Source organism: Rhodnius prolixus, unplaced genomic scaffold, assembly GCF_049639745.1.
Source record: "Rhodnius prolixus isolate KJV_2025 unplaced genomic scaffold, Rpr scaffold_1, whole genome shotgun sequence".
NCBI classification, from domain to species: Eukaryota; Metazoa; Arthropoda; class Insecta; order Hemiptera; family Reduviidae; genus Rhodnius; species Rhodnius prolixus.
Genome location: NW_027411581.1, coordinates 55442042 through 55468721, shown reverse-complemented (window position 1 = coordinate 55468721; position 26680 = coordinate 55442042). Strand labels below are relative to the sequence as shown.

General features: G+C 32.5%; 2 protein-coding genes across 3 annotated transcripts; both read left to right on the top strand.

Moving 5' to 3' along the window:
* Positions 1-271: 271 nt before the first annotated feature.
* Positions 272-12477, top strand: LOC141448725 (carboxylic ester hydrolase-like). Its single transcript, XM_074117290.1, has 10 exons — positions 272-294; positions 3313-3568; positions 3662-3809; positions 4310-4495; positions 4608-4699; positions 5592-5745; positions 6809-6987; positions 7070-7208; positions 8257-8392; positions 12215-12477. Exons 1-10 carry the CDS (start codon positions 272-274, stop codon positions 12381-12383), a joined length of 1482 nt encoding a protein of 493 aa, XP_073973391.1. The 3' UTR covers positions 12384-12477.
* LOC141462383 (esterase FE4-like) lies at positions 9604-25989 on the top strand. 2 transcript variants are annotated; one of them, XM_074144190.1, is made up of 7 exons: positions 17926-18054; positions 23133-23329; positions 23638-23791; positions 24556-24734; positions 24825-24963; positions 25558-25693; positions 25777-25989. In XM_074144190.1, exons 2-7 carry the CDS (start codon positions 23225-23227, stop codon positions 25940-25942), a joined length of 879 nt encoding a protein of 292 aa, XP_074000291.1. In that variant the 5' UTR covers positions 17926-18054; positions 23133-23224; the 3' UTR covers positions 25943-25989. The 2 variants fall into 2 exon arrangements, with proteins under 2 accessions (XP_074000292.1, XP_074000291.1); XM_074144191.1 differs by lacking the exons at positions 23638-23791; positions 24556-24734; positions 24825-24963; positions 25558-25693; positions 25777-25989 and adding exons at positions 9604-9734; positions 15749-15898; positions 17496-17643 and having other exon boundaries at positions 17868-18054.
* The last annotated feature ends 691 nt before the right edge of the window (positions 25990-26680 follow it).

Genomic DNA, 26680 nt, shown 5'->3' with positions numbered 1-26680 from the left:
ATCTATTCATAATAGTTATTGAATTTTACTTATTTTTAAGATCCATAAATTCTAATGAATTAATTGTAAACACAACTTACGGATTGTTAAGTGGCCGAGAATTTAAATCTAGAAATAATCGCGCTGTGGCAGCATTTAATGGAATTCCATTTGCAAAACCACCTCTTGGTGAACTTAGATTCCAGGTTCGTAAAATATTACTCTTTGGGTTTTATTTTATACTTGCAACAGATTTTTGTTTCGTTTTTAACGAAAATTTTTCTCAGAATACATGGCAGAAATTGCTCAGAATAGGTAGTATTAGTTTCAGTTAGCATTCAGAGAGCGCATCAATGTACGTATTTTCTCGTATTTTAGAGATAAATCATAACATTTAAACAGAACAACTTTCTTATTCATCTAGGTTTTCTTCCTCCTGCCTTTGAATGTAGAAGGCCAAAACTACAATTTAGGAAGCCCTGTTAGGATCGAAACTGGGGCCTTTACCACTCTTGACAACATATTTTTTAGAATATACTTTGAATATAATTTTTTAAAATAAAAGGCTTTTAGAAATTTAGAAATGGTAACTAGGTTAATTAAACTATTAAGGAAAAGTCTATCAACTATACATATATTATCCATTATTTCTTTGAAAATTTATTGATTTTTTGTATTTGTTTTTTAAAACTACATAATATTGATTGCAATGAGTTGTTTTCATATGTATAAATGTAATATATTAAAACTGTCCGGTAGGACAGTTGTATAAGGGTTGATCGTCAAAAAGTGCACGAAAAAGCGTAACGTTGAAAAACACCCAACTTTGAATTTTTTTTTCTCTTTTTGTATAAAAGCTAAAATTCCTAAATTTTCTTTAAAATATAGGGCAAATCCTCCTTTATAACTGTAATTTTTTGCAACAACCCAGATGTTACAGATTTCGAGAAAAAAGTATATATATACATATATGCAGGGTTTTCATTTTAAGATGGCTCAAATGCATTTCATGCTTAAACGGTTGATCTGAGCAAAAAATGGTAGAGGAAAAATTTGTTGCTCGTCAACTCTAGTTTCAGAATATGTGACTTGATTTTTGATTCCTACCCGCATACGCGGCTGACGCGCGACCAAAAGTGAGGGTTCGCAGTTGACCCCTATTTTCATATACACAGTTTTAAAGAGTATAAACAGTTATGAAAGAAACCGGAAACCGCAATTCGATATCTTCAAAATTAAAGGTGCTAGGCCATTTCAAAATCTGGTATTTATTAATCATATTTCAATTACTAAATAATTATTAAACCTTCTTGTTTGTAACAGATGTAAAATTAATTTTTAGCCATTTTGTGAATGCTTGAGAACATCTAAAGCTTTTAACATTTGATTTTTCTTAGAAAAATCACTCGGAAAACGACTTATTTCCCGATATTAAGAAAAATACTAGCTTTACTGCCTTGGCAATATTTTTAGTAGAAAGGGGATGAAAAAATACTTAAAAATGACCTATCACGTGCTCTTCTTTCTCTTTGATAACAAGTTAAAAAATTGAAATATGATTAATAAATACCAGATTTTGAAATGGCCTAGCACCTTTAATTTTGAAGATATCGAATTGCGGTTTCCGGTTTCTTTCATAACTGTTTATACTCTTTAAAACTGTGTATATGAAAATGGGGGTCAACTGCGAACCCTCACTTAAAGGTCGCGCGTCAGCCGCGTATGCGGGTAGGAATCAAAAATCAAGTCACATATTCTGAAACTAGAGTTGACGAGCAACAAATTTTTCCTCTACCATTTTTTGCTCAGATCAACCGTTTAAGCATGAAATGCATTTGAGCCGTCTTAAAATGAACACCCTTCATATACATATTTACATTATTCAATTATATATATACATATATATAATTAACTCACCATATAAATAAAAAATAATTAATTTTATTCAGGCACTTTTTATTTTTTGCTAAGAAAAAATAAATTTCATACTGTTTTAAGAAATGATAGATAAATTCCTTCATTTTTAATGGCTTTCGTTGGCTAGATCTGATAGACTGCTTTTTAAACAATTTTTATTGGATTAAGTGAGCCATAATCATTGGCAAAGTATTACTTTTATTACTCTGTAAATTTCGCCCGTAAAAAGTGGTACTATTTCCAACGTTGAAAATGTTAGCAAATTTTCTAAATATTTGATGAAACAGTTCATAAATTTAATTTAAGAAATTGATGTTGAACATCATTGGACTAAACTTGGTCATACTCATCGACTAAATCAGTAGCTGTACTCATTATTTTAAAATCTGATAGTTATTAAGCGTCATGAAGAAAAAGAATTTCAATTAGAATAATTTTTAAAGTGGGAAAATTATTACGTCCAGGCTGTGGTATTTGGGCTTCGAATATTCTTTTGGGTCAGTGTAAATATTAATTTTATACCAATCGAGGATTCAATTTGTTTCCCATTCTGAGGCCTTTTTTCCCACAAACTATGAGACGATTCCCCAAGATGCGTTTTAAAGGATCAATTTTAAGTTTCAAATAATATTTTTTTCCTTTTTTGCAGTTTTTGTTCTAGACAAGGATAATTGGCTTGAGCCTGTACTGACTGACTAGAAAATAGAAACATGATTACATCTGCTGTTTGCATTCTAAACATAATTATTTGATCTAAAATCAGGACGAATATTAATATTAGATCCCTTGAGATAGCCAATCAAAATAGAGAGAGTCTGGAAAGGAACTGCTGGGAAATGTTTAAAGACATGAATTTTTCTTCTTCAAAGGAGTAAATTTTTCGCCGTGCACATCCTTCAGGAAACACTCAACATGTAAGGGGCCGTTTCTTCATCTTTCTGTCAAACCTAGGTCGGCTTGATGATCTGTGCGACGTATGCGTTTACTCCATTTGTCTAGCCCTCCCAGACTTATTGAAGTAATGACTTTAGGAACCCTTCTGAACCATTACAACTGATCTTATTATCCTCCTCAAATTATTACCACAAATGTGTTGCCCTAGCTCTGTGTAAAAGTCTGTGGCCGAAATACCCTACCTCGGATAACCCCTGGCTTCCGATTTCTTCTGTCTGGAGCCGACCGAGAATCTCACAAAGTCATAAGCCTAAAGGAATTAATTGTTAATTGCGCAAATTATTCAGGTTTATTTTATACCTTAAAGAGATTATTTTGTAAACATATTCTCAAAAACAGTCTCATCAAGAAAGTGATTTTGCATCCTACATATGTATATATATTACAACGGCGGGGGTCAAAACCTTTATTTATTAACAATGAAAGCTTTCAACTAAAATCCTGTACCAAATGTGTTTGAAGATGTGTATTAGTCCTCAAAAAACATCTAAAATACGCAACCGAGATTGAAAGAAGACTTGAAAACCATTTAGTATCTTCTAAACCGTTATGTAAAAAATATTTACAGGATCCTCAGCCACCAGAGCCATGGTCTGGTGTGAGGGAAGCCTACAACTTTGGTAGCGTCTGCGTTCAGGTGCCTTTTCTTTACATTCCCGTACGTACCACTAAGCTGGGCAATGAAGATTGTCTCTATCTGTCAGTCTATACACCAAAGGTGAGTAATTATCAAATAATCAACATTTCATTTTTCGATTAGATTTTACATTTTTTGTAATACAAAATTTGACTTTTATTGACTTTTCCTCAGATTAAAACAGCCAGACTGTTGCCAGTGCTTTTTCTCATACATGGTGGAGGATTTACGTTTGGCTCTGGGGAAGTAGATAAAACGCCAGAACTTTTTTTGGATTATGATATCGTTGTGGTTATGCCAAACTATAGACTTGGTCCGATAGGTATTCAAATTGAATTTTATTACTAATTAAAAATATATATAATGAAATAGATGTTCCTCGAAGCCTACCTTCAAATATTAGAACTTTGTGAGTCCAAGTTATGAGTATGAGTTATAAGTTTGTGATTTTTTTTTCTATTTCCCGCCACTTAAACAGGAATGCTGCACAAATGACAACTGTTTTTAATCCAATAATTTAGTAAAATAAATTGTTATAATTGCATTAATAATAGAACATTTATATAATAATAATTTAAATTTTTTTTAAATCTTTTATTGTAATTTGCCACTGCAACAGTTGTTGCAACAAGCAAATATGGTGAAAGAGAAAGAAATAACAGGGAATCAGGGGAATAACAGGGAATTTTCTAGATCAGAGATTTTTATTGGGTCTCCTTATGGCCATTGATTTTCACAGTGATTGCGCTTTGATCCGACTTGAATGTGTTTAAGATTTTGTCGCTTACCAAATTTCAAGTGTCCCTGTTTTTCTATTTAAAGGGTTCCTCACCATGGAAGACGATGTAATGCCTGGTAATTTGGGATTAAAAGATCAAAATATGGCACTTGTGTGGGTTCGCAATAATATTGCCAATTTCGGCGGAGATCCTCGACAGGTGACACTGATTGGAGAAAGTACTGGAGGCGCAAGTGTACACTATCACATGTTGTCGCCAATGAGCAGAGGTACGCAATTTTTTAAAGGATGAGATCAGAATATTTTGATCACTCTTTGAACTAACTAAAACAACTGAAACAGTTCAGTTAATGTTTACAAGTAAATGTTTTCATTTTACAGGTTTATTCCATAGATGTATTAGCCAGTCAGGTACAGCACTCTCTCCTTGGGCAAATATTCCTACAGGAATAGCTCGTAGTAGAACAATAAAGGTGGCCCAGCTCTTCAACTGTTCTACCAAATCCTCCCAAGTGATCTTGGATTGTTTAAGGACTAAAAATGTTTTTGATATTATCGAATCTTTTTCGGCAAGAATAAAATCTTCATTACATTTTTAGTCATGGGTCCTTATCATCCTTTGCGATGTTTAAAAAACCCTGGAGTAAATGCTCACTTTTCCTTCTCTACTTCTCTTCTCAATTCTAACTCATGATTTATTTTTGTTATCAAATTAAGAATATTTTTATCATAATTATTTCTTATTTCTGAGTTCTCACTGGGTTCTGCGGAGATTCCGGGTTCGAATCCAGCTACCAGCTCTTAGATATTCTCTTCCTATGAGCTTCATAGCTTCCTGCCGTAATGGATAATATACTTAGAAGTAATGTGAGAACGCTTTGCGAGGCCGGGCGGTACACTGAAAAAGCTCCAAGCGCTACTGAACTCAGATGTAGATGCGCTAAAAGATATAAATAAAAATAAAGAACAATTTACAGTTTTTAATACGGTAAATTGCAATGAAATGAAACCTTCAGGTAAACCTTCCCGACAGCGGCACTGTAAGGAATTAACTTGGGAAATGATTGAAGTAAAAGTTTATAAATCTGCGTTATTGTGATATTCAAACAAGTTTACGGGACAAGTGATCGTGTTTACAAATGGAGTTAACAGTTTTGACTCCGTTCATAATGTTCAGTCACTGTAAATATAATTAATTTTCTTCCATCAGACTTCCAGCTATGTCTACAGATGTATTGGTTTATCAGGTCGATCGCTTCAAGTGTTATAGCAATCGATCAATCATGTTTATTCCATGCATCATTAATTTAATATAAATTTTAAAGTAACTTAATTCAGTTAATAACATTTATTTAATTTTTACAGAACTTCCAAAATTATAAAGTTATACCATTTGGACCAATAATTGATAGAAATGCTACAAATCCATTTCTCCCATTTAATCCACATACAACAGAATCGGCTCCTCTTCCATGGATTGTGGGAACTAATAGTCTGGATGGTATATTAGTAACAGGAGGTAACTACAACTTCAATTTACAGTTCAAAATAAAAAGAAATAGATCTAATATCAGATAACTGTTATGATCATTCTACGATTTTAGTTTAGTCCAGTACTGTTTATTTCTTGAAAATGTAAAAGACTGACTTTCTTAATTTTCAGTTTTCACAGTCAAATAAGAAAGCTGAACTAATACGATATAGCGCTTTAGATTGATGGACTAAATACTCTCAAAAACCATTAATCAAATACTTCCGGTCAAACAAAACTTCTAGTCCAAAAAACTATACTTTTAATTCTTTCGTCTTTCTCTCAGCAAATATTTTCTTCTCAAGGCAGGTTCAAGGGCACGGCGAATAGTTCTACGCCTTGCAAAGAGATAGCGTTACCATTAGTGAAATTGTATTTTTGGGATTTTGGTACACGGATCTCAATAAAGTACATCAATTATCAAGTTGATTGGCGCCAATTTTTCTTTAAAAAACTTTTTAAAATAGTCGAATTTATGCATATCGTTGACATAAGTTCACTGGAATATGGCGCACAATGCAAAAAAAAAGTTCAATCTGTACAGTTTGATGCCTTTAACAAAGTTAGTGATGTTTATAAGAAAAGCTGCTCTTTTAATTTAAATAGAGAATAAATTCGCAGGTGAATTTATATGTAGGCGTACGTTGGTAAAGGACAAAGTTAGAAACTTTGAGAAAATGCGCAGTACGGTACGATCGACTGTATGTGCTGAAGGCAGCTCAGAAGAACGAATGTTTTACCTCAAGAATTAAGTAGTAGAGAGCTTTGCATTTTCTAAATGCTGGCTAAAAACAGAGAAAACCAATATCGGCAATATTACATCGATAAAAAACAGTTCCCTTCCACTTTTGACAATCAATTAATAATCAGGATCTACATTCATTATCCATCGATGATTTCTTAATAAAAATTTCCAAGTTTAGTTGCAAAATATAATTTTACAAAACTGCAATGCATAGGGAAAAAAAATATCTAAGATCCTTCCAGTGTCCTTAAGCAACTGGTTATGGAGATGAAAATTGAAATATAAATTTACTTCATAATTTTGCAGAATTCATTTACAATCCAGAAATTTTAGATGAATTCGATAGAACATTCAATACTTCTGCACCGTTCGCAATGTTTTATGGTAACACCGCAAAGAACCCTCAAGAAATTACCAGGAAAATTAGAGACTTCTATTTTGGAGAACAACCACTACCGAATTTTGTATCCACTAATCTTACAGATGTTTGTACAGTTCTGTTATAAATCAATTTACTAAGAATCTTATATTTAAACAGGTAATTCATTGATTGATAATTATTTACAGATGTTCAGTGACAATCAGTTCTTTTGGCCGAGTGTGGAGGCACTGCGCAAACACCATGGACAACAATATTTTTATTATTTTGATTATCTTGGTAAACATAGTTTTCAAGAATTGTTTGCTGGTAAAAGAACTCTCAAAGGTAGTTGAAAATTAATATTATTTGGTACAAAAATAATATAAGAATATAATGGCTGCACTAAAGATTTCCGGAAGGGAAACTGGGAACACGAAGAATTCTAACTTCACTAAATCTGGCGAAATTTAAGAGTTTAGAGAAACTCTTTGGGCAGACAGGATTCTAAGGTGGTATCTCCTGGCAGTGGCACTTTATTCAGCTAGCCTTTTCTCTTCACGCCTTAGAACATTGCTTCAAAAACGGTGTTAAAGTCCCTTAAAACAACATGGACCTCATTTAAAAGGCTTTTAAGCGCCATCATCTAACACCTACCTTATTCTATTTCTTATAACTTATTGTCTAACCATCTAATATGGATCTACCCCAATGTCTAGCTATTGTTCTCCGGGTGCTCATACAAAACGTTTGTTAATACATGTTCCTGAAGCATCCGTTTGACAAGATCTAGCCATAATAGCCTACTTTCTACATACTCTTACTTCTCGCGAGAGCAAATATTGTGATGTCTAATTTTCTGTTTCGAGTACAAAATTTAAGGACAAACTTCTCTGAGTACAAATTAGTTATTTTAATGGACCTCTAGCTTGCAAATAAAAACTAAAAAAGAAAAAAAATCCAGGAAGCTCAAAATTTTTATATGGTTTGCTTACCTCGATGGGACCCGGAATGAACCCAGCGATAACAATCCCTCTAACCTGCCAGAAGTTCCACAATTAGTACTTCATGCATTCCAAATCATGAATTTGTAAGAAATTTTGCATGCATTTTTTTCGTGAAATTAATTTTGTAAGGTTGGCAGATAGTAGTTATACTCGTACATAACTGTATCATATAAGTTTTTATGAACTAAATAGATATCTCGCAATAATTCCGAGTTTGTCAAAAATCCAAAGACTTCTTTATGGTAGAGCGAGTATTCAATTATTTTTGTACTCTAGGCTGTGGTTTAGGGTGCCATTAAAATAGAAATTACCATAATTATTTGAATGCATTGGATGTTGTTTATTCATTTTGGGATGATATTTAATTAAATTGTAAAATTTTGTTCCAGGTGCCGCTCACGCAGATGATACCATCTATGTTTGGAAAATTAATAATCCTGTAGAAATTGCTGCTCCACAAACATATTCCGATTTAAATCTATCAAACTTATTGGTGAAATTATTTATTAATTTCATAACTTTAGGGTAATTATTTCTATTTTAATTTTTATGATTAAAAATTAAATCTTTTTTAATCGTGAATCACACACATAACTTTCGCAATTTAAGAATCAAATTCCTATTGAGAGGAATGAGCCTCGATATTAACAATTTAATTATGAAAACTTAAACCATCTTTTCTTCTGAACTCCTTCAAGTTGCATTTACCAAGGAAAATGTTAAATAAAACTGTCTGGTAAGACAGTTGTATGAGGGTTGATTGTCCAAAACTGCACGAAAAAGCGTCACATTGAAAAACACCCAACTTTGACAATTTTTTTTTCTTTTTCTATAAAAGATAAAATTCCCAAATTTTCTTTTAAATTTAAGGCAATTTCTCGTTTACAAGAGTAATTATTTTTTGCTACAGCGTAGATTTCATAAATTTCAAGAAAAAAGACGCCAAAAAAGAGCAAGAATGTTTTAAAAATTGTTTTTTTGCTGTTTCCATTTTTGTAAACAACGTAGCACCTAAACGTGGGAACAAATTTTCATGAATGAGGTGTCATTCGATTTTGAATTTCATGTGCCTTTTGCAGCCACAAAGAAATACATGCAATAGAAGAGGAGTTAGCCCCATTTTAATTCAACAAATCTAGTAACAAAAAAACAAGTGACAAAAACAATTCACTAAACATTTTGAAAGTTTGTAAAGAATATAAAAATTGATCAGCATCTTAATAGATCACCAGTCTATCAGCACTTGACTTGTTAAAATAATTCACCACACTCTTGCTCTTAAACTGTATATCGCGCAGTAAGAACAACAAATACAATTTATAAAATAGAACTTTATCGATCACTAATATTCACTTAAAAAATCACATTAATAGGAGACATCACTAACGAGTTTAAAATAGCCGCTGGTAACTGACCAGGCTGATCAGCTGGTAAATCTAAGGTTATGTAAGCTGAGTGACCAACCATTTCTTTTTTTGTTTTCATTTATTTTCATTCATAATCATCAAAATAAAAAGGAATTAATGAACGTGTAATTAGCGAATTAGGGATTTTATTTCATACATAAATGAAAAATAAGTTTGTGATACTGCTTAGCTAACCTAACTTTATCAGCTGATCTGCTTAGCCAGTTACCGGCGGCCATCTTTAACACGTTCGTGTGTCTCCTTATTAACGTCATTTTTTTAGTGAATAATATTGAGTGTTAAAGTGAAGCTGTAGTTTATAAATTGTGTTGAAGTTATACTTACTGCATGATGTACGGTTTTAGTGCGAATAGTGTTGCAAATTATTTTAAAAAGTGTCAAGTGCTATTGAACTGGTGATCTACTGAGATGCTGATGGACTTTTGTATTATGTAAACACAGTAAGTCTTTATTATCAGTAACTTATTTTAAATTTCAGTTATACTTTTATTATTCTTGCATGAAATAGCATGTTATCATTTAATTAGTTCTTACAAATTTAAATTAATACTATGTCTTGACCAGTTCAGTGTTGGTTAATTCATTTAAATACGAACTGTATTTAAATCTAATTCTAAACCTTTTTAATCGACTATAAGTCCGAAACTACCTTTTATTGTTTACCAAAATGGTTTTTGGAATGTCTTTTTTCTTTTTCTTTTTCAAGTATTCATTAATCTTTTCTTTTTAATTAACTATAGTTCTAAGTTGGTCTTTTTGTTATTCCAAATTGTTTTTTAAAATGGATCACTTTTCTTTTTGAATACATTCTTCTATCTTTCCTTTTTATTCCACTAAAAGTTAAAAATCACCTAACTTTATTTCCCCAAGTTGTTTTTTGGAATTAATATCCAAACTTATTTAATATATTCTTTAAACTTTTCGATCAATCGGATTAATCAAATTTATAATCTTTCATTGTTTCTCAAAATGGTTTTCTAACTTATCCTTTTTTTTCCCAAATTGGTTTTTTGAAAGGATTGCTTTTCCTTTCTAATGCATTCTTTAACCTTCCTTTTAAATCGGCTATAGTTCTAAATTACCCTTCATTGTTTCCCCAATTTTTTTTTGATAGTTTTTATTCTTTTTATGTGTTCTGTAATAATAATAATTTTAATTATTGTTAGATAATAATTTTGAACATTTAGTCGATTAAAAAGAAACTATCTTTCATTGTTTCCTAGATAGTGGCGCTATTTCTTTTTAATGGTTCTTTAATCTGTTCATTTTAATCCCCTCAAACTTTAAAATGACCTTACCTTGTTTGCATTTTATATATATATATATATAAATTTGGGTAAATCTTTACAATAGCCCACGGAGGTGTGGCCTAATATCGAAGTGATTCTGATTCGCTGTTAACATATAACCCGCCAAATTCAAGTGTAAATATAAAAATATTTCTTTATTTTATATTTACATTTAAATCTGGCGGGTTATATGGTAGCGGCGAATCAGAATCACTTCGAATTATTAATTCAAGATTGAAAATTTTATTTAAAAAAATTTTCGTGGGGGGCTGTGAACCCCACACCCCCCTCACTACCCAACTAATCCACACACAACTCTAATTTGTAATTCAGACACATGAAAAACAAAAGAAAAGAAGCCTACCTTATTCAACGCAATCCCTATCCTTCTGTTTCTACACTTTATTTACTCCCTTAAATAATGCTCTCATTTCATCGCCCATAGAAGAATGACTCCTTTCCATACTTAACACACTTCGGACCTACATATCTATTACTAATGAAACCAACACTCATTCAAAATTTTGAAACTTTCATCTCTCCATCTTCACTCAGACTACATGCTTTAAATAAAAGAAAAACTGTAGATTTTAAACGTTCATGTTTTGTGAACTTTAAAAAAAAACGCACCTAAAGTTACACACTGGACACTGGCGGGAACTGATAATACGTTGGAAAGGAAGCAGTTACTAAGTGTGAGTGTACTGCGCATGGTCACTAAAAATAAATAGGCAAGAAATTCAAAAAAATTATATACAGCACATTAGCGGGAAGTTGAGAAATTTAAAAAGAATAGAACATTGGCGGGAAGTAGTTTAAAAAGTCAACGGTAAGTGTGCTGTACTGCGCATGCGCTTAAAATAAAGGCGACACCTCCGTGGGCTATTGTAAAGATCAACCTAAATTTGGATTTTTAGTCCTTATTAAGGCATTCTTTAATATTTCTTTTTTAAGTTGGCTAAAAGAAGAAAACAACGAACTTTAAGTATTAAAATATCAAATTTGATTTTCTCCAACTGTTCGTTACCGGCCCATTGATTTGCAATGGTTGCATTGATTTAAAATAGAACAATATATATTTGCAATGCTTTTAGAAGGCTTAGAGCACCTTATAAGTTGGCATACTTAAAGAATAACTATCTTTAGATAGTTTTAACTCATACACCATACAATTCAAAGTTACATGAAGTTAGTCGTTTGCTGGGGGATAGCAAGGCCCAAATAGTTGGATAACAGGTACCTCTGTGCTTTCGTTTTACAGACTGAAATATCTGTAGAAACGTCCAACCATCACGAAGGTGGATAGTCATTTCCTTATATTTTGATATGTTGAAGGGATTATTTGAATTATCCTCTGCGAATTAATAAATGTAGCATTGTAAATCAAATCTGTTTTATTTATAGTTAGTTTCATTCTTCTGGATATCACTAAGCGCTAGTTTTTCGCCATACTTTTAGTTTGTTCTTACTACTACTATTTCACACTGAAAATACTGAGCAGATGAGGTTTCGCACTACAGCCTTTTCTCCAATATCATTAGCCAAACATTTTTTTAAAAAACTAGAAGTTGAAGTAGTATACACTATATTTAAAAAAGAAATCAATTAAACAAAAGTTATTAATATTTCAGCGATCCTACACCTTCAGGATCTGATTTCAATTGGCCACTGTGGGATAATCAACAGCAAAATTTCATTGGTTTTAAATATAGTGGAGTTTATAATTACAGTAAATTTTTTCCAGAACGTATGCAATTTTGGGATAGTCTAAATGTTAGAAGTAAAGTAGATTTATCTTAGGTTAATCTTGTTTTTACTTTATATTATTGTAATCAAAATAAAGTTTGTTTGATTGAGTGTTTTCTTCAATTGTTGAGTAAATTTTTGAGTTTGTCCATAAATTTTTACTTTAATTTCTCTTTGGTTTCATCTGAAGAACAATGAAAAGTGTCTATTCAAAGTTGTTTATATCTTTGAATAGAAAACAACAATTCCATAACTGTGGTGCGGCCCATGTGTGGGGTATTTTGCAGTCAGAGGAAAGCGGGAAATTTAATTAATACTTGATAAGGAGACTGTTGTATTTACCCCAAGTTTTTACCCAAATTATGTGCAAATTAAATTTAAGTTTTGGTACCAATAAATATACTAGGAAAAACTAACTGTATTGGAGGTATTAAGAATATTGAAATGAAGTGATGGCCTTATATCGTGAGCAGTGAGGGAAATAGCATCTTTTAGATCCCTGACTTCTGCCTTAGCATTCGCTGCTCACCATACTTCTATTAAATTTCTCTACTTTGCTGACTCTACACAAGCATTGCACTTGTTTGCAAACTGTGACGAACATGGCTCTATACTTACATATGTGCAACAAAAATTACAAAAAATAAAATAATATCTTGCTAAAACCTTGAATCAAGTGTAAGTGTCGTTGCAATTCTATTGGATAAGCGAGACCATTCTGCTGGGCCATTGTAACCAAGTAGTTGTATAACTCCTAAACAAAATATCCATTCATGCTCAGCTTTTCTACAGTCAATCGTAAATCTAATATTTTTAGAACTACAAATTGTTTTTCCTCTTGTTTTCCACGCGAAAATCTTTTATAATGTGCTTTCCTTGTGTATTGTTTTTAAGTAATCACCTATTAAGTATTCTATTACACATTTAGATAACACTGCACTTTTCTTTTACTTCATTGGTGGATTTGCTTTTCAATCCTGGGCCCTATGGCAGTTCTTCTCCAATATTCCATTTCTGTGAAAATAGATCCCCATTTTTTCATTTAAAGTCTAATTCTCAGTTCCATCTTGCGTCAAGTTATTCTTTGAGATTCTTCGTTTTTGCAGTTAGTTACATCTCTAAATGATAATGTTATGCTCAGTAAGATTAGATCAAAACTAACTCTTTCCTAGACAGGATGATTCTTGTAGAAATTAGAATAATCTTCGTGCACAGTCTTGGTCAAACTCAGCTGCCAATTGATTTACAATAATTAAGTATAACTTGGCTGATGACAAGTTACTAATTGTAACCACACTATGAAAGGACTGTAAACATAATATTTTTGAAATTTTTACAACCTTAATTGATGACTGTAAAACTGGGTAATTGGAGAATGTAAGAGTTGATAAATTTATGCAAAGTATTCAATTTATTTTTATGAGACACTCCAGTTTCCTGCAATCCTCCATTAAGAGGTTTAAAGCTGAAAAAATTTATTTCCGATAATATAGGCAAATATTTTTAATAATATTCAAAAGGAAAAACTTTGCTTTTAACTGAATAAAAATTATTAATGAAGAAAGGAAGAGAAATAGAAATGGGCAATTCGCCAAGTGGCAAGTTTTAGAACTAATGCTTGTTTCAATAACATATGCAGCTATCTAGAATTAATATTTTGAACTGAAATATTTCTCCCAATTATCATTAAAAGTCTAAGGAACTGGAAAAATTTATTGCAATTGAACTTATATGTTTTAGCTGAATGGCTGTATTGCTCATTTAGACTCATACATGGAATATGATTCTTTTTTCGATATTTCGGAGCTTTTGTGAGTGTTTTTACATTACTTATTAATTACTGGCCATATCGTAGACAATATTTAGGATATTATATCGGGGAATTATGAAATTCATTGAAAACTGGTAGTAGACCTTGCCTGCAAAATTGAAGTGACTCGCTCAAGAAGATTTAAATGACTGAGTGATGGAAATAATTCTTTTATTAAGTTATATTTTTCCAGATCATGCAACCAAATCTTGAAAAAGTGCAATAAATTCTCTGTCGTCCACCAAATAACTTTTCCATTTTCTTTAACATTGAGTACGTAACTTTCTCATCCAAGGCAATTTATAAACTATAGATAGCTTTGTGTAACTAAAGGACGGCTCCCTGTAACAGTGTAAATAAGTTAATAATGTACATATTGAGTGAAACGTAAACTTGTTAACATGTTATTTAAAGTTGCTTCTTTAGCTGTTTACTATTATTTTACCAGAACAAAAAAATAGTTTGTCATTTTGAAATCATCCTGAGTGATATGCTGCCCTATTTAAGCGCTTCTTTTCCGGGTTGGCAGTTTATTAATAATTTCCTGAAAAAAGACCCCTTCTCGACTTCTTAGGTAAAATGTCAACTAGATAAAAATAGCTATAAAATTAGTTCCAAATGTAACCATTAACAACGCCATTAACTGAGCTTAATAGTGACTTAAATTTACTTTTACAGCCTGCGCAGTGCATCGAATTAATTGTCAACACAACTTGGGGAACGTAAATTGGCAGAAAATTTAATACAAATGGTATTTCATTGCTTTTAAAAATCACTGGTCAAAACCAGAATTACAATCAGAGAAAGTGTCCATAATCCACAATAGCTTTCTGAAATCCGGCGAAACTATTGATTGATACAACTGAGTAATGCATCGAACAACATTGAGATGAATGAAAAACTTCCAAACTTGGCAGCTGGCTGTGCTCAAACAAGCATAATATGGATCGCTTTGAATTTGAGTTCATTGTACTTAACTTTGAAGTAAACGTCCGCTAATTAACAATATATTTTAATTAGGATAGGAATATGCGCTAGAAAAGGTTAACGCTGTACAAGAAATAAATATTTGCTATCAATATTTTACTTTAACAAACTGCTATCTCTAATTAATATGGTTTATTTAAGGTTAAAAAAAATATGTCACTTTTGAAATCTTGTAAGATATGCTACCCTATTTCTGGGACCAACTTTCCTGGTTTGCAGTTCGCTATAAATTCGCTGAATGAATGCCTCTCCTTCACTTGTAAGCTAAACATTCGCTCAGAAATAATAGTAGCCATAAATAGTTCTTTCTAGCAGCACATTCAAACCTCATAAATGAATTTACTGAGCTTAATTATCGAATGGAGTTTACTTTTACAATTTGCACAATGCAGCCAGTTAATCGTAAACACAACTTGTGGAACGTTAATTGGAATAGAATTTACTTCAAGAAACGGTAGTATTGTTGCAGCATTCCATGGTATTCCTTTTGCAAAACCACCTCTTGGAGAACTTCGATTTCAGGTAAAAGTTAATTTAACTTTTTCCAGTTCTAGATTACTACATATTTTAATTATAAAACGACTTAACATATTCGAGGTTAAACCATTATCTACTGTTTCAGGATCCTCAGCCGTCAGAAGCGTGGCCAGGTGTGAGAGAAGCATATAATTTTGGTAGCGTTTGTGTTCAGATACCAATCGTTTATCCTCCTGTAAACACTACCAAGATGGGCAATGAAGACTGCCTCTACCTCTCGGTTTACACTCCTAAGGTAAGTACTAGGAACTGCATAAGAATAATAAAAACTCTATGATGTACAGATTAATAAAATAATTATGATTGAAGTGACACTAAGTTGAGAAGAATTAATTGACTTAATTCTAACTTTAGGCTGGCGATTTTTAAAAAAGCTACAAACAAGTGAAGCATATCATCTGTATGTAAGGTTCAGAAGCAATAATAAGCCATGTTTGACTATCTCAAAGGCATTCGATAGATCCGTTTATACTGCCTCAACCTGAGTCCTTGAATAGTAGTCGTGTAGGGAAGTCGCTGAATGGCCTTTTACAACGCCATGTTGTTGATCGGATATCAATAGAAAGAAGAAAGAAGAAGAAGAAATACGTTTATTAATGTCCTGGGACATTAGTCCCTTAAGGACAACAAAAAGTATATACATAAATTTAATAAACTAAAATTTCTCTTCTGAGTTGCTGCCAAATTAATATTTACAATATATACAGAGTAAAACAAAAAGATAAAAAATAAAACTAAAATTCCATTTCCGTTTTAAATATATACACAAATAAATACATAAATAAAAATGTTAACTTAAAAGAAAAGAATAGGTCTACTGCTTACAGTATAATAATTATATAATGGTATTAATAACAATAATATCAATAATAATAGTGATAGTGATAGTGATAATAAGTAGAGGAAAACATGACGAAATAAAGATAATAATTGGAACAAAGAAGTAATAATAGTAATGATAATAATAACTTTAATAATAAATCACTGATTTAGATAACTTTTGATAAGATGTTCGTATAAATGAGGTTTAAACGTATTGACAGACTTTGCACGCAAACCAATCGGAAGTGAGTTCCATAACCTGCAAGCTTTTAAATAAAAAGAATTTTGATAGGTTGCAGTCCTAGGTGTGGGCGTGTACAACTTTAGAGTGATAGATGAAAAGACAGAAAGCTTCTCTAGGGCAGGCTCGGAAACTATTCTAGGACAAATGATTGGTAATGTCCAAAAGATGGTTGTGGTGGTAGTGGTACTGCTGAATAGTTGAATGAAGGGAGCGGAAACTAACCTGATTATTGACAAAGGAATCTTCAACAAAAGCCTATATTCTTTTTAAGAAAAGACACCGAAGTATCTTCGCCGTAGCATTCTGATTAGTGTCTCGAACGTGATTATTTTATCTACAATATTTTAACTTGAAAATAATCTACATACAAATCATTTGAATTTATTCAAAATTTGAAGTTCGAAGATATATACAATCTATAAGTTGGAGAACTCCAGTACACCCCGGGTTTTTTAATTTGTTATTTAATTGTTAACTGATTTACAATCGTGGTAGTATTGATCGTTAGCTAAATGATCCATTCCTGTAGATTAAGGTATCAACGATACTACTGGAAGCGAAACACGTGCAAAATATTTAATACCAATTGTTTAACGAAACGGCACGAAAAACTTGTACAAATTTGGCTGGCCGCTTCACAGTGGCATCGCTATTTTTGTGAATTTCGGAATGAACAGTAAACAATTAATAAAGAAAATAGTTATAGATTAAAATATTTACATAGTTTAACATATTTTAAAGTTTTTTTTTTTTTTTTTAATAATAGTTAAAACCACAGAATTTGTTGCCAGTTTTGGTGTACATACATGGCGGCGCATTTATGTCAGGTTCCGGCGAAATTGATAAATCACCAGAATTTCTCCTAAACAATGATATTGTAGTTGTGATGCCAAACTTCAGACTTGGACCGCTTGGTATGTAATTGTTTTTCAACTGTTTTTTGCTTTGTGTATGTGTGTGTGTGTAAAATAATCTGAATAATGCTTTATTAAACTTTTAACATTAATATATTTGACCATCCAAATACTGACAATAGTCGGAATTATTAATATAAATATTAAAGATGACTCATTCCTAAATTCCGTATGAAGGAGATAACTACTAAATTAGAGATAGTGATTTAACTGTTTTATTGTAGGGTTCCTCACCATGGAAGATGATATCATGCCAGGTAATATGGCACTTAAAGATCAAGTTATGGCACTAGTCTGGGTACAGAATAATATTGCCAGTTTCGGAGGAGATCCTAACCAAGTGACTCTGTTTGGTGACACTGCCGGAGCTGCTTTTGCCCACTATCATATGTACTCGCCAATGAGCAGAGGGTATGTGACTGGTAGTTTATTGTGTTATTTACATTTCATTATCTATCTGCCATTATGTATCTGTTTATGTTTTAATAGAGACGTGATTACTTCATATCGATTACCAAAAGTAATGAAGCAATTTTCCCTCAGAGTTTCTTAATACACCGAACAACTTATATCTTTTTTTGTTCAGCATATTTTTATTACATCATTTTCTTGATTGCTTATCGATATTCAACTCCTGCTTAGTGGGCCGCTGGGATCAGCAGTTGGGCCTAATATATTTTCAGTATTCATCACCATGGACTAATATTAGTTTTCCCGAATTAAATTGGTTGAAGGCCATGCTACATTATATGCTACAAGTACTAAAGATTATGTAGGCAACCTTAATAAACTTAACCTCTTTCGGTATTCGCTTAGAAACGAAGGCCTATTCAGAAGCTTGTATAAACGTGCTGACTTAGTTCCAGCGACATTTGAAAGCCATACGTCGGTCACTCTAAGTGGGATCCCAGAATGATTGAATAAGTCGAAGTAGGAATTCCCAAAATATATTCTTATGTAGGTGAGAAATATCAAAAAATGTTTGCTATAAAAATTTTGTGTTGTTTCTGGAGTAAGTACTTATGTCGGCAACTATTTCCGTCCATGGAATTAAATAAAACGGAATACAGATAAAGATTGACTGGATAAACATCTATCTGCCTTAGTGAAGATTGTCTGTTCTGTCAGCTATTGGAAAACTAGTACGAGGAAAGCGCTGACAAGTGTTAGATAAATAAGAATAATTTTAGTTTTATAAATACATTAAATAGAAAAAATGTTTAAATAAAAGCTATTAAATAGTACTTTAAATATCCTATCCATATTTTTGAATCCTCACTTTGGAATAAAAATTTAACAAAATTTGTAAATGTGATGTGGCCCGCGTGAATCTTGCCAGTAAAACCGATAGGCCCGTGGTTAAATTGAGTTTGACACCCCTGCTCTAGATTACTTCATGATTTTTCTTCATGTCTGACCACTTAAAACTTCTTTATTTTTCAAAATTTTATTTTAAGTTTCTTTGTTGACAATGCTGGTGGTGTTGATACTATGTAGATTTGATATGAATATAATTTTATTTAATTTGCAATATTTAAGTGACGAGTGATAATATTTAAGTATTTATCTTTAAGTGTTTTTGCTTAAAACTATACATAAATGAACTTGATATTGCTCTGATTGGCATTAATATTGTGGCAATTGGTATTTAATGACAGTTTCAATCAATATTCTTTTTTTAACCAATTTTACTACAATAGACTTTCGTTAATTTTAACTTGCAAATTTAACACTAGTATTGATGTTCTAACTATTTTATGGGTCCTAGAACTTCGTCCCTCTCTTGATGATGTTTTTGTCCTAAATGACAATATTCTAGGCCCAATTAATCTAAGTCTTCTGTAAGAATACTTAAATTCCTCTCCTATCTATCTATGGCTGAAAGTTATTTCAGTTCATTTGAATGTTGCTAGGCGACTCTAGTACTTGCAAGGAATAGAATAGAATAGAATATAGTATTTATTTGTTTTTTGAGTTACACTCTTTACAAATGGGTCTGGTTTTCATTTGTAAACAAAACTAGAAAATAAAAGTAATTCTTACAATAATTATACAATAAAATTTACAAAACTAGAAAACTGAAAAAAAAAAAACAAAGAAAAAAGAAAGATAGATGAAAAATACAATATTAAAGAAAAGAGGCTAACATGCCAACATAAGATGCTCAATTTTAGATTTTGTACATTTTATTAAGTTTGAGAGGGCAGAGTACGGAAATAACTGTATTGTTGAAGAAAGAATAATAATAATGGTATTAATAGTTGAAACATACACAATGTTATCATTAAGTAACTTATTACAATAATATTAGTTGACGTATTTTTAAGGCTTCTATTGCAAAATAGTAAATGTCATTTAATTTTTCTTTGGAATTAACTGTTAATATGTTATGCAGATTTGTGAGATTAGAGACATTTTTATTAATATACTTATACAGATATCTGCGCCTAAGGTCATTTATACATAGCGCATTCCATTAAAAAATGCAATAAGTTCTCGGGATTACATGAATTGCAAATCGGGCATATTTCCGAACTGTTTAATTTGAAATGTTCATTGTTAAGATAAAAAGAGGGCGAATCAAAATTTGATAGGCGAATTTGAGAAACTAATCTATGCTTTTTAATGGAACATCTAAATTCAAAGTACTCTTTAGTCGATGGCATCGATACTAAATTGTTAATTAGCAGTAAATATGAGCTGTTTATACATTTGCGATCTGAAACCGAGGAGCTTGTCATTGGTCAGATTTATTGGTCCCCCTCTATAGATATAGACATTTGTTTAGAATCTCTCGAAAATGCTTTTATTTCAAATAAAGAAATTAATAATGCCCAGAACTTAATTATTGGTAGAGACTGGAACTGTCGAATCGGCAACCTTAATCAACTTGATTCAGACTGTTTCCCTCAAAAAGGAAGTTTTTATGAAAATCGTTTATCACTTGATACAGTTACGAATCTTAGAGGTAAGAAATTATTGAATTTAATGGAGGACTGGGGGATGATCGTGCTAAATGGGAGAGCTTTAAACGATTGGCCTGGACAGTATACGTGTTTTACATATAACGGAGCCAGCTCTGTCGATATGACATGGGCTTCTTATTCTACATTCTACGTACTTCAAAACTTTAACATACACCCAATTCCTGAAATTTCAACTCACATTCCTTCTTCAGTTAACAGTAAACTTTTTAATTTTTCTTTTAACAATAGTCGCAATTCTTCCAAAAATAAGAACTTAATTTCTAAAAACGTGTTTGATTGGGATCCCCAGAAACTAATTACTTTCTCTCTATTTCTTTCTATTTCCCCTGCATTGTATTTCAATTCTTCTGACTCCAATGAACTTTATGAAAATCTAAGCGAATGTTTAATTTCTGAAGCAATAAATTCTAAAGTCCAGACAGTTGTCACAACTAATTTACCTCGCGCACAGACTTATTCTAAGAATAATGCTTGGTTCGGACCGGAGTGTAGGGAGGCTAAGAGGGATGTTAAGGTAGCCTTTAAAAATTGTAAATTACACGGCTTCACCCCAGAATCATTAAATAACTATTTAGCTTCAAAAAAAATCATACAAAAATACTGTTAAATCGCATAAAATACAATACATAAATAATAATTTAAATGCTTTGGCTAATACGAAAAATTCTGCCGAATTTTGGAAGTGTGTGCGACTCTTTAAAGGAAAATCTAATGATAGCCTACCACTTCCTTTGGATTCGCTGATTTCGTTTTATCGCTGTTTCTATACATCGCCTCTGAATGCTAATATTACATTAGGCAATCTGTATGATTCTTACTTAGATTCGGATATAACAATCGAAGAAGTACAGCGGGCTGTAAAATCTGCAAAAAATAATAAGGCTGTTGGTACAGATGCAATCCCTTTTGAATATTATAAATTACTACCACCAAATTTTGAGCATTATTTAGTAAATTTATTTAATGTTATCTTCCACTCAGGTATAGCACCCGACAAATGGTCAGAAATTAAAATTAAACCTATTTTTAAAAAGGGAGATAAGTCGGATCCTAACAATTATAGAAGTATTGCCCTCGTTAACACTATGATGAAGCTTTTTACTTCTATCATAACCCAACGACTTTCTAATTGGTCTGAACGAAATAACATTATCCCCGAGGAACAGAACGGATTTCGTGAGTCCAGGGGTTGTATTGATAGCATTTTCACATTGAGTTCTGCCATAAACTTGAATATCATTAAGAAAAATAAATATGTCTTTGCCATATTTGTTGATATGCAGAAAGCATTTGATTCAATTGACCATGCTAACTTGTGGTGCAAACTTCACTCGTTTGGAATTTCTCAAAAAATAATAATTTCATTAAAAAATATTTATGACAAAGCTAATATGCTATTAGATTATAATTATTCGCTTTCAGATCCGATTAATATTTCCAGAGGTGTTCTCCAAGGAGAAACAGCTAGCCCTCTTTTGTTTAATCTATTTATTTCCGACATTGCTGATTTTTATAAATCTAAAAATTCATTTGGTATTCCAATCTCCAGCAACTACGATCTATCCATTCTATTATATGCGGACGACATGGTTTTTCTGTCTGATTCGTGGCATGAATGCCAAAAAAAACTGAATTTCTTGAATGAATACTGTAGTAATAATTCACTTATTGTCAACACTGACAAAACCAAAATTGTAATCTTTCATAAAGCTGGAAGAAAGAAAACATTTAAACCGCTTGTTTACAATAATCACGTTATTGAGGTTTTAAATTCCTATACATATTTAGGAATCCAATTTAGTTCTTCCGGGAAGTTTAGGCAGGCCAGTCAGATGTTCATTAAAAAAGCTAAATATGCATCCTCCATCGTTAAAAATATTCTGATTAAGTCTAAGTCTGATTCATGGGCTACCAAGGAGCGACTCTATAAAAGTATAGTAAACGGTTCTCTACTTTATTGTGCTGAAGTCTGGGCTCCCATGTACAGTCGTGATCTTGATAAAGTTCTAAACAATTTCGTTAAAAATATTTATCATTTACCTCGTCTAACTCCCAGTCATTTCATTAGATTGGAGACTGGTCTCCCTCATCCAGAGACTGAAGTAGTGAAAAGAATGGTCTCTTGGTACAATAAAATACAAAATATGACTGACCAGCGGTTACCAAAAATTGTATTTAATGCTTTATAAGCAATCGATAGTTGCAAGTATAATAACGTAAATTATAACTGGTATACCCAATTTAAGAATAAATTATTGCCTGTTGGTTCTCAACATATTTTAGAATTAAACTCCAGCCTTTCTAGTATTGAAATAAAAAATATTGATGAGAGATTTTATAACCATTTGTTGTCCTCTGATATCGATAGGGTCATCCATTCAAAGTATAATAAGGAATTTAGACATTTTAGCTATCTAAAGGGTGGTGAAGAGTAGTACTTGCAAGGATGGATTGTATTAATGGGATCTCTATTCGAAACAGATTATGATTAACTTTGTGCAGGTTTATTCCATAGAGCTATCAGCCAATCCGGAGCAGCACTAGCCCCCTATGCTAACACACCGCCAGGAGTAGCTCGCAGTAGAGCAATAAAGATGGCTCAGTTGTTCAACTGTACTACTGATTCTTCGCTGGCGATCTTCAATTGTTTAAGGACTAAAAATGCTTACGAATTGACTGAATCGTACAGCCAATTTTTGGTAAAAATTAGTTATCTCTATTTAACTAGAACATTACAGACATAAAACTTACGAACAGTTGACTTAATGAACCAATGAGCCGTTTAGAATTGAACGAAAGCTATAAAACAAACATCAAAATTTATGCACTTTTAGACGATCAACCCATTTACAACAGCCCTACTGGTCAGTTTTAATATGATACACACTACAAATATAAACATAAACTTGGTAAAACACCAAAATGTAGTGATAGGATATACCATAAATATTAAGATAATGTCAACACTCTTAGCGAAGTCTATTAATATCATTTTCTTGTCTTGCAGGAGTTTCAGATAGATCCTACTGTAGTATTTACAGCAATTTTTGATAAAAATGCAAAAAACCCTTTTCTACCATTTAATCCACACAATGCCGAGCCAGCTCCAGTTCCTTGGATTGTTGGCCTCAACAGTTTGACTGGCTTAATCAGATCTGCAGGTAGCATCTACTTGAAATGTTTATAATGTACTTTTGAGAAGAATTCATTTCCTATCAATTTTCTTAAATATTTTATTTCGCTAACTTCCTGAATTCTAGTTTTATTAGAGGCATTTGTCTTGTTAATTCAAACAAACGGGTTGAGCAGCGGCAACAGTCGCTATTGGCGTCACCTGTTTGTAACCATGGATGAGTTCAACCTTCATACTCCTTTCAATCTATATTATATTTGGGCACACATCCATGATGAAACATTTGGCGAGCCCTGAAATTTGTAGTATATTTTCAAATCCCGTGTATCGCAAAAAATGACCGTAAAATTATTTGTTTCAGAAAATTGCTTTAAATGTATTTATTTATTAAATAATGCATTAGAGCATTCGGATTTTCATAAATTTCTTTTTAGCTATTTTAGAAATATACATACCTAATATGAATTTATACACATATATAGATATTAACAATTACTAAGTAACGTGAAACTGTATTCTCTAAATTTTCTGCCAATTTGAAATCCCACCTTACTTGTCCCAAACACAGATGGGAAACATGCAATATCGCCTCCAACTTTGCTTCAACTACATTGCGAACTCAAAAATCACTTCTAATGTTCAACGATGTAATTCAAAAGTGATTTTTGTACTTGTTTCTGGAAAAATAAGCCTTTTATGCACTTATTTACACTTTGGTCTTATTTACCAACGAAATTTACAATTACATCATTGATTTCTTCTTCTTTTTTCTTTTTTTTTTAATCTACACAGCATTTGTTCGAAATCCGGCTTCTCTTTCCGAATATAATAAGTATTTCCTGCAGGCATTACCAATAACAATGTATTTTGATATTACTGCGTCGAATCCTACACGTGTAGCTGAGCAGTTGAGAAGATACTATTTTCATGATCAACCAATCACGATGTCATTGCTCAGAAATTTAACTGACGTAAGTTTTCTAACTGTTTTTTGTATTCATTCCGTTTTGCTTCAATTTATGAAATATAATAGGAGTTAAAATAATTCTTATATTTCCTAGCTGTTTACTGATGGCACCTTCCTTTGGCCAGCAATTGAATCCTTGCGGAAGCACAAAGGTCCACATTATTTGTATTATTTGGATTACCTTGGTGAGCACAGTTTTCAAGAGATATTGGCTGGTAAAAGAGTTTTAACAGGTAAGAATGATTTAATCGGCCGTAGTAATGTAAAAGACAATTATTGGAGTGTATTATGAAGTTATTGCTCTAATATTTAGTAATTCAAATTTTATTCTTAATAGCTTTTTTGGATCAATATTCAAGATCCCTGGCCAGTTTTTCATAAAATACCTCCATTCATATTATTGTTTATATGACGTCTATTCAAAAATGTGAAATGTCATACTCTCATTTTATCTCAATGATTCGGCATTGCATTGTTCTTTCATCTTCTTCCAGATTTTTATAGTTTTAACACAAAAACACATGGTACTTGGGTAGGAATTTTTATGATAGTAGGGACATACTAAAGTAGGTCTTTAATATAAGATTATAGAGGATATTTCCCAAAGGCGAATGTCGTGAAAGAAATTGAATCAGCTTAAAGATCAAGTACTAATATCAGCTAAAATTAAAAAAAATATATAAGAATGCCAAGGCATTTACGGAATTCGCTGATTTAGTCTGAAGGATTCCATGGTGATCACAGTAACATCAGCTGTTAACGTTCTTTAATAAATTAACCGTTATCATCTTAATTATTAATGTTAATAACCTATTATCACTATACAGGTGCCTCAATTTTTGATGACACAATTTATGTTTGGCACATCAAGAATCCGATTGAAATCCCACCACCCACATCAAGTGAAGATTTAAATCTTCAGAGTATGGATTCTACATTAATTTATAACATCGCTACTTTTGGGTAAACACTGTTTAAACTTTCGATTCTTGTGTTTCGATTCTCTTTGTGTTTATTTATTGGCTACTTATTCTTTTGTCGTATAGTGAACCGACTCCTCCGGGATCGCCTATTAATTGGCCGCAGTGGGATGAAGAACAGCAAAACTACTTCTATGCTGGAAACAGTGAATTAACTATTAAGAAAAAGCTTTTACCAGAGAGCGTTCAACTTTGGTCACAACTTAATTTAAGAGATAAAGTGGACGGATGAAGTTGATTTTGTAAAAATCATCATGCAAAATATATCGTGAATGTTGTGTTCTGAATTTTTTTTCTGGTTTACCTGTAAGTCATCAATTACTGGGATCACATCAAATATAATACGCGTCCGCTGGACCATCGCTTCAAGTACAGCTTCTCGTACTACCGCAACGCTTCATCGCTGGCGGCACTACTTTACTCGAGTCTGCCTGTTGGTGTACTTTTTACCGCATTTCAGCCTACTACGATACACTTCCGCTGATAGCTAACATTTTACTTCATCCGCATCTAGTGCACTTGGTGCACCAGTACGCCTTTGACACTGATCGAGTTTGTCTGTGCTTTTGGATCTGCTTTACAACGCATCTAGTGCGCTTCCGCCGTTCTGCATATTTTACCGCTCAACAGCACTGCTCTGTCTGCACGCTCCAGCTGTTCGCTTCAAGTACTGTTACCGCACTTCCGCTTCAACACATCATCACAGGCCGCTTCTGGCCCCTCTGGGCTCAATACCTGCTTCGCCTTACCTTGAACCGCTACCCCTCCTTGCTTCCTAGAAACCTCCGGACCATTTCCGGTCTGTTTCCGCCTAATCGGCCCTTTCTTTCCACTACGCAATTCTGTGCTGGAAACACACACTCAGATCCCTTCAACAGCGCCCCTTCACCAACTAGCTGAGACTGAGTACCTTCACGTCCAGTACCTCAAAGGTAAGTGCTAACTTAACCTTCCCTTTTCTATATTTCTT

Excerpts from the sequence above, each read along its gene's own strand:
- LOC141448725 (XM_074117290.1), top strand. The coding sequence starts at position 272 with ATGGCAGAAATTGCTCAGAATAG. Across the intron at positions 295-3,312 it reads GCAGAAATTGCTCAGAATAG|ATGTGTATTAGTCCTCAAAA; the intron begins GTAGTATTAGTT and ends ATGTGTTTGAAG. Across the intron at positions 4,496-4,607 it reads GTTGTCGCCAATGAGCAGAG|GTTTATTCCATAGATGTATT; the intron begins GTACGCAATTTT and ends TTCATTTTACAG.
- LOC141462383 (XM_074144190.1), top strand. The coding sequence starts at position 23,225 with ATGGCTCAGTTGTTCAACTGTACTACTGATTCTTCGCTGGCGATCTTC. Across the intron at positions 23,792-24,555 it reads TGGCTTAATCAGATCTGCAG|CATTTGTTCGAAATCCGGCT; the intron begins GTAGCATCTACT and ends TAATCTACACAG. Across the intron at positions 24,964-25,557 it reads TGGTAAAAGAGTTTTAACAG|GTGCCTCAATTTTTGATGAC; the intron begins GTAAGAATGATT and ends ATCACTATACAG.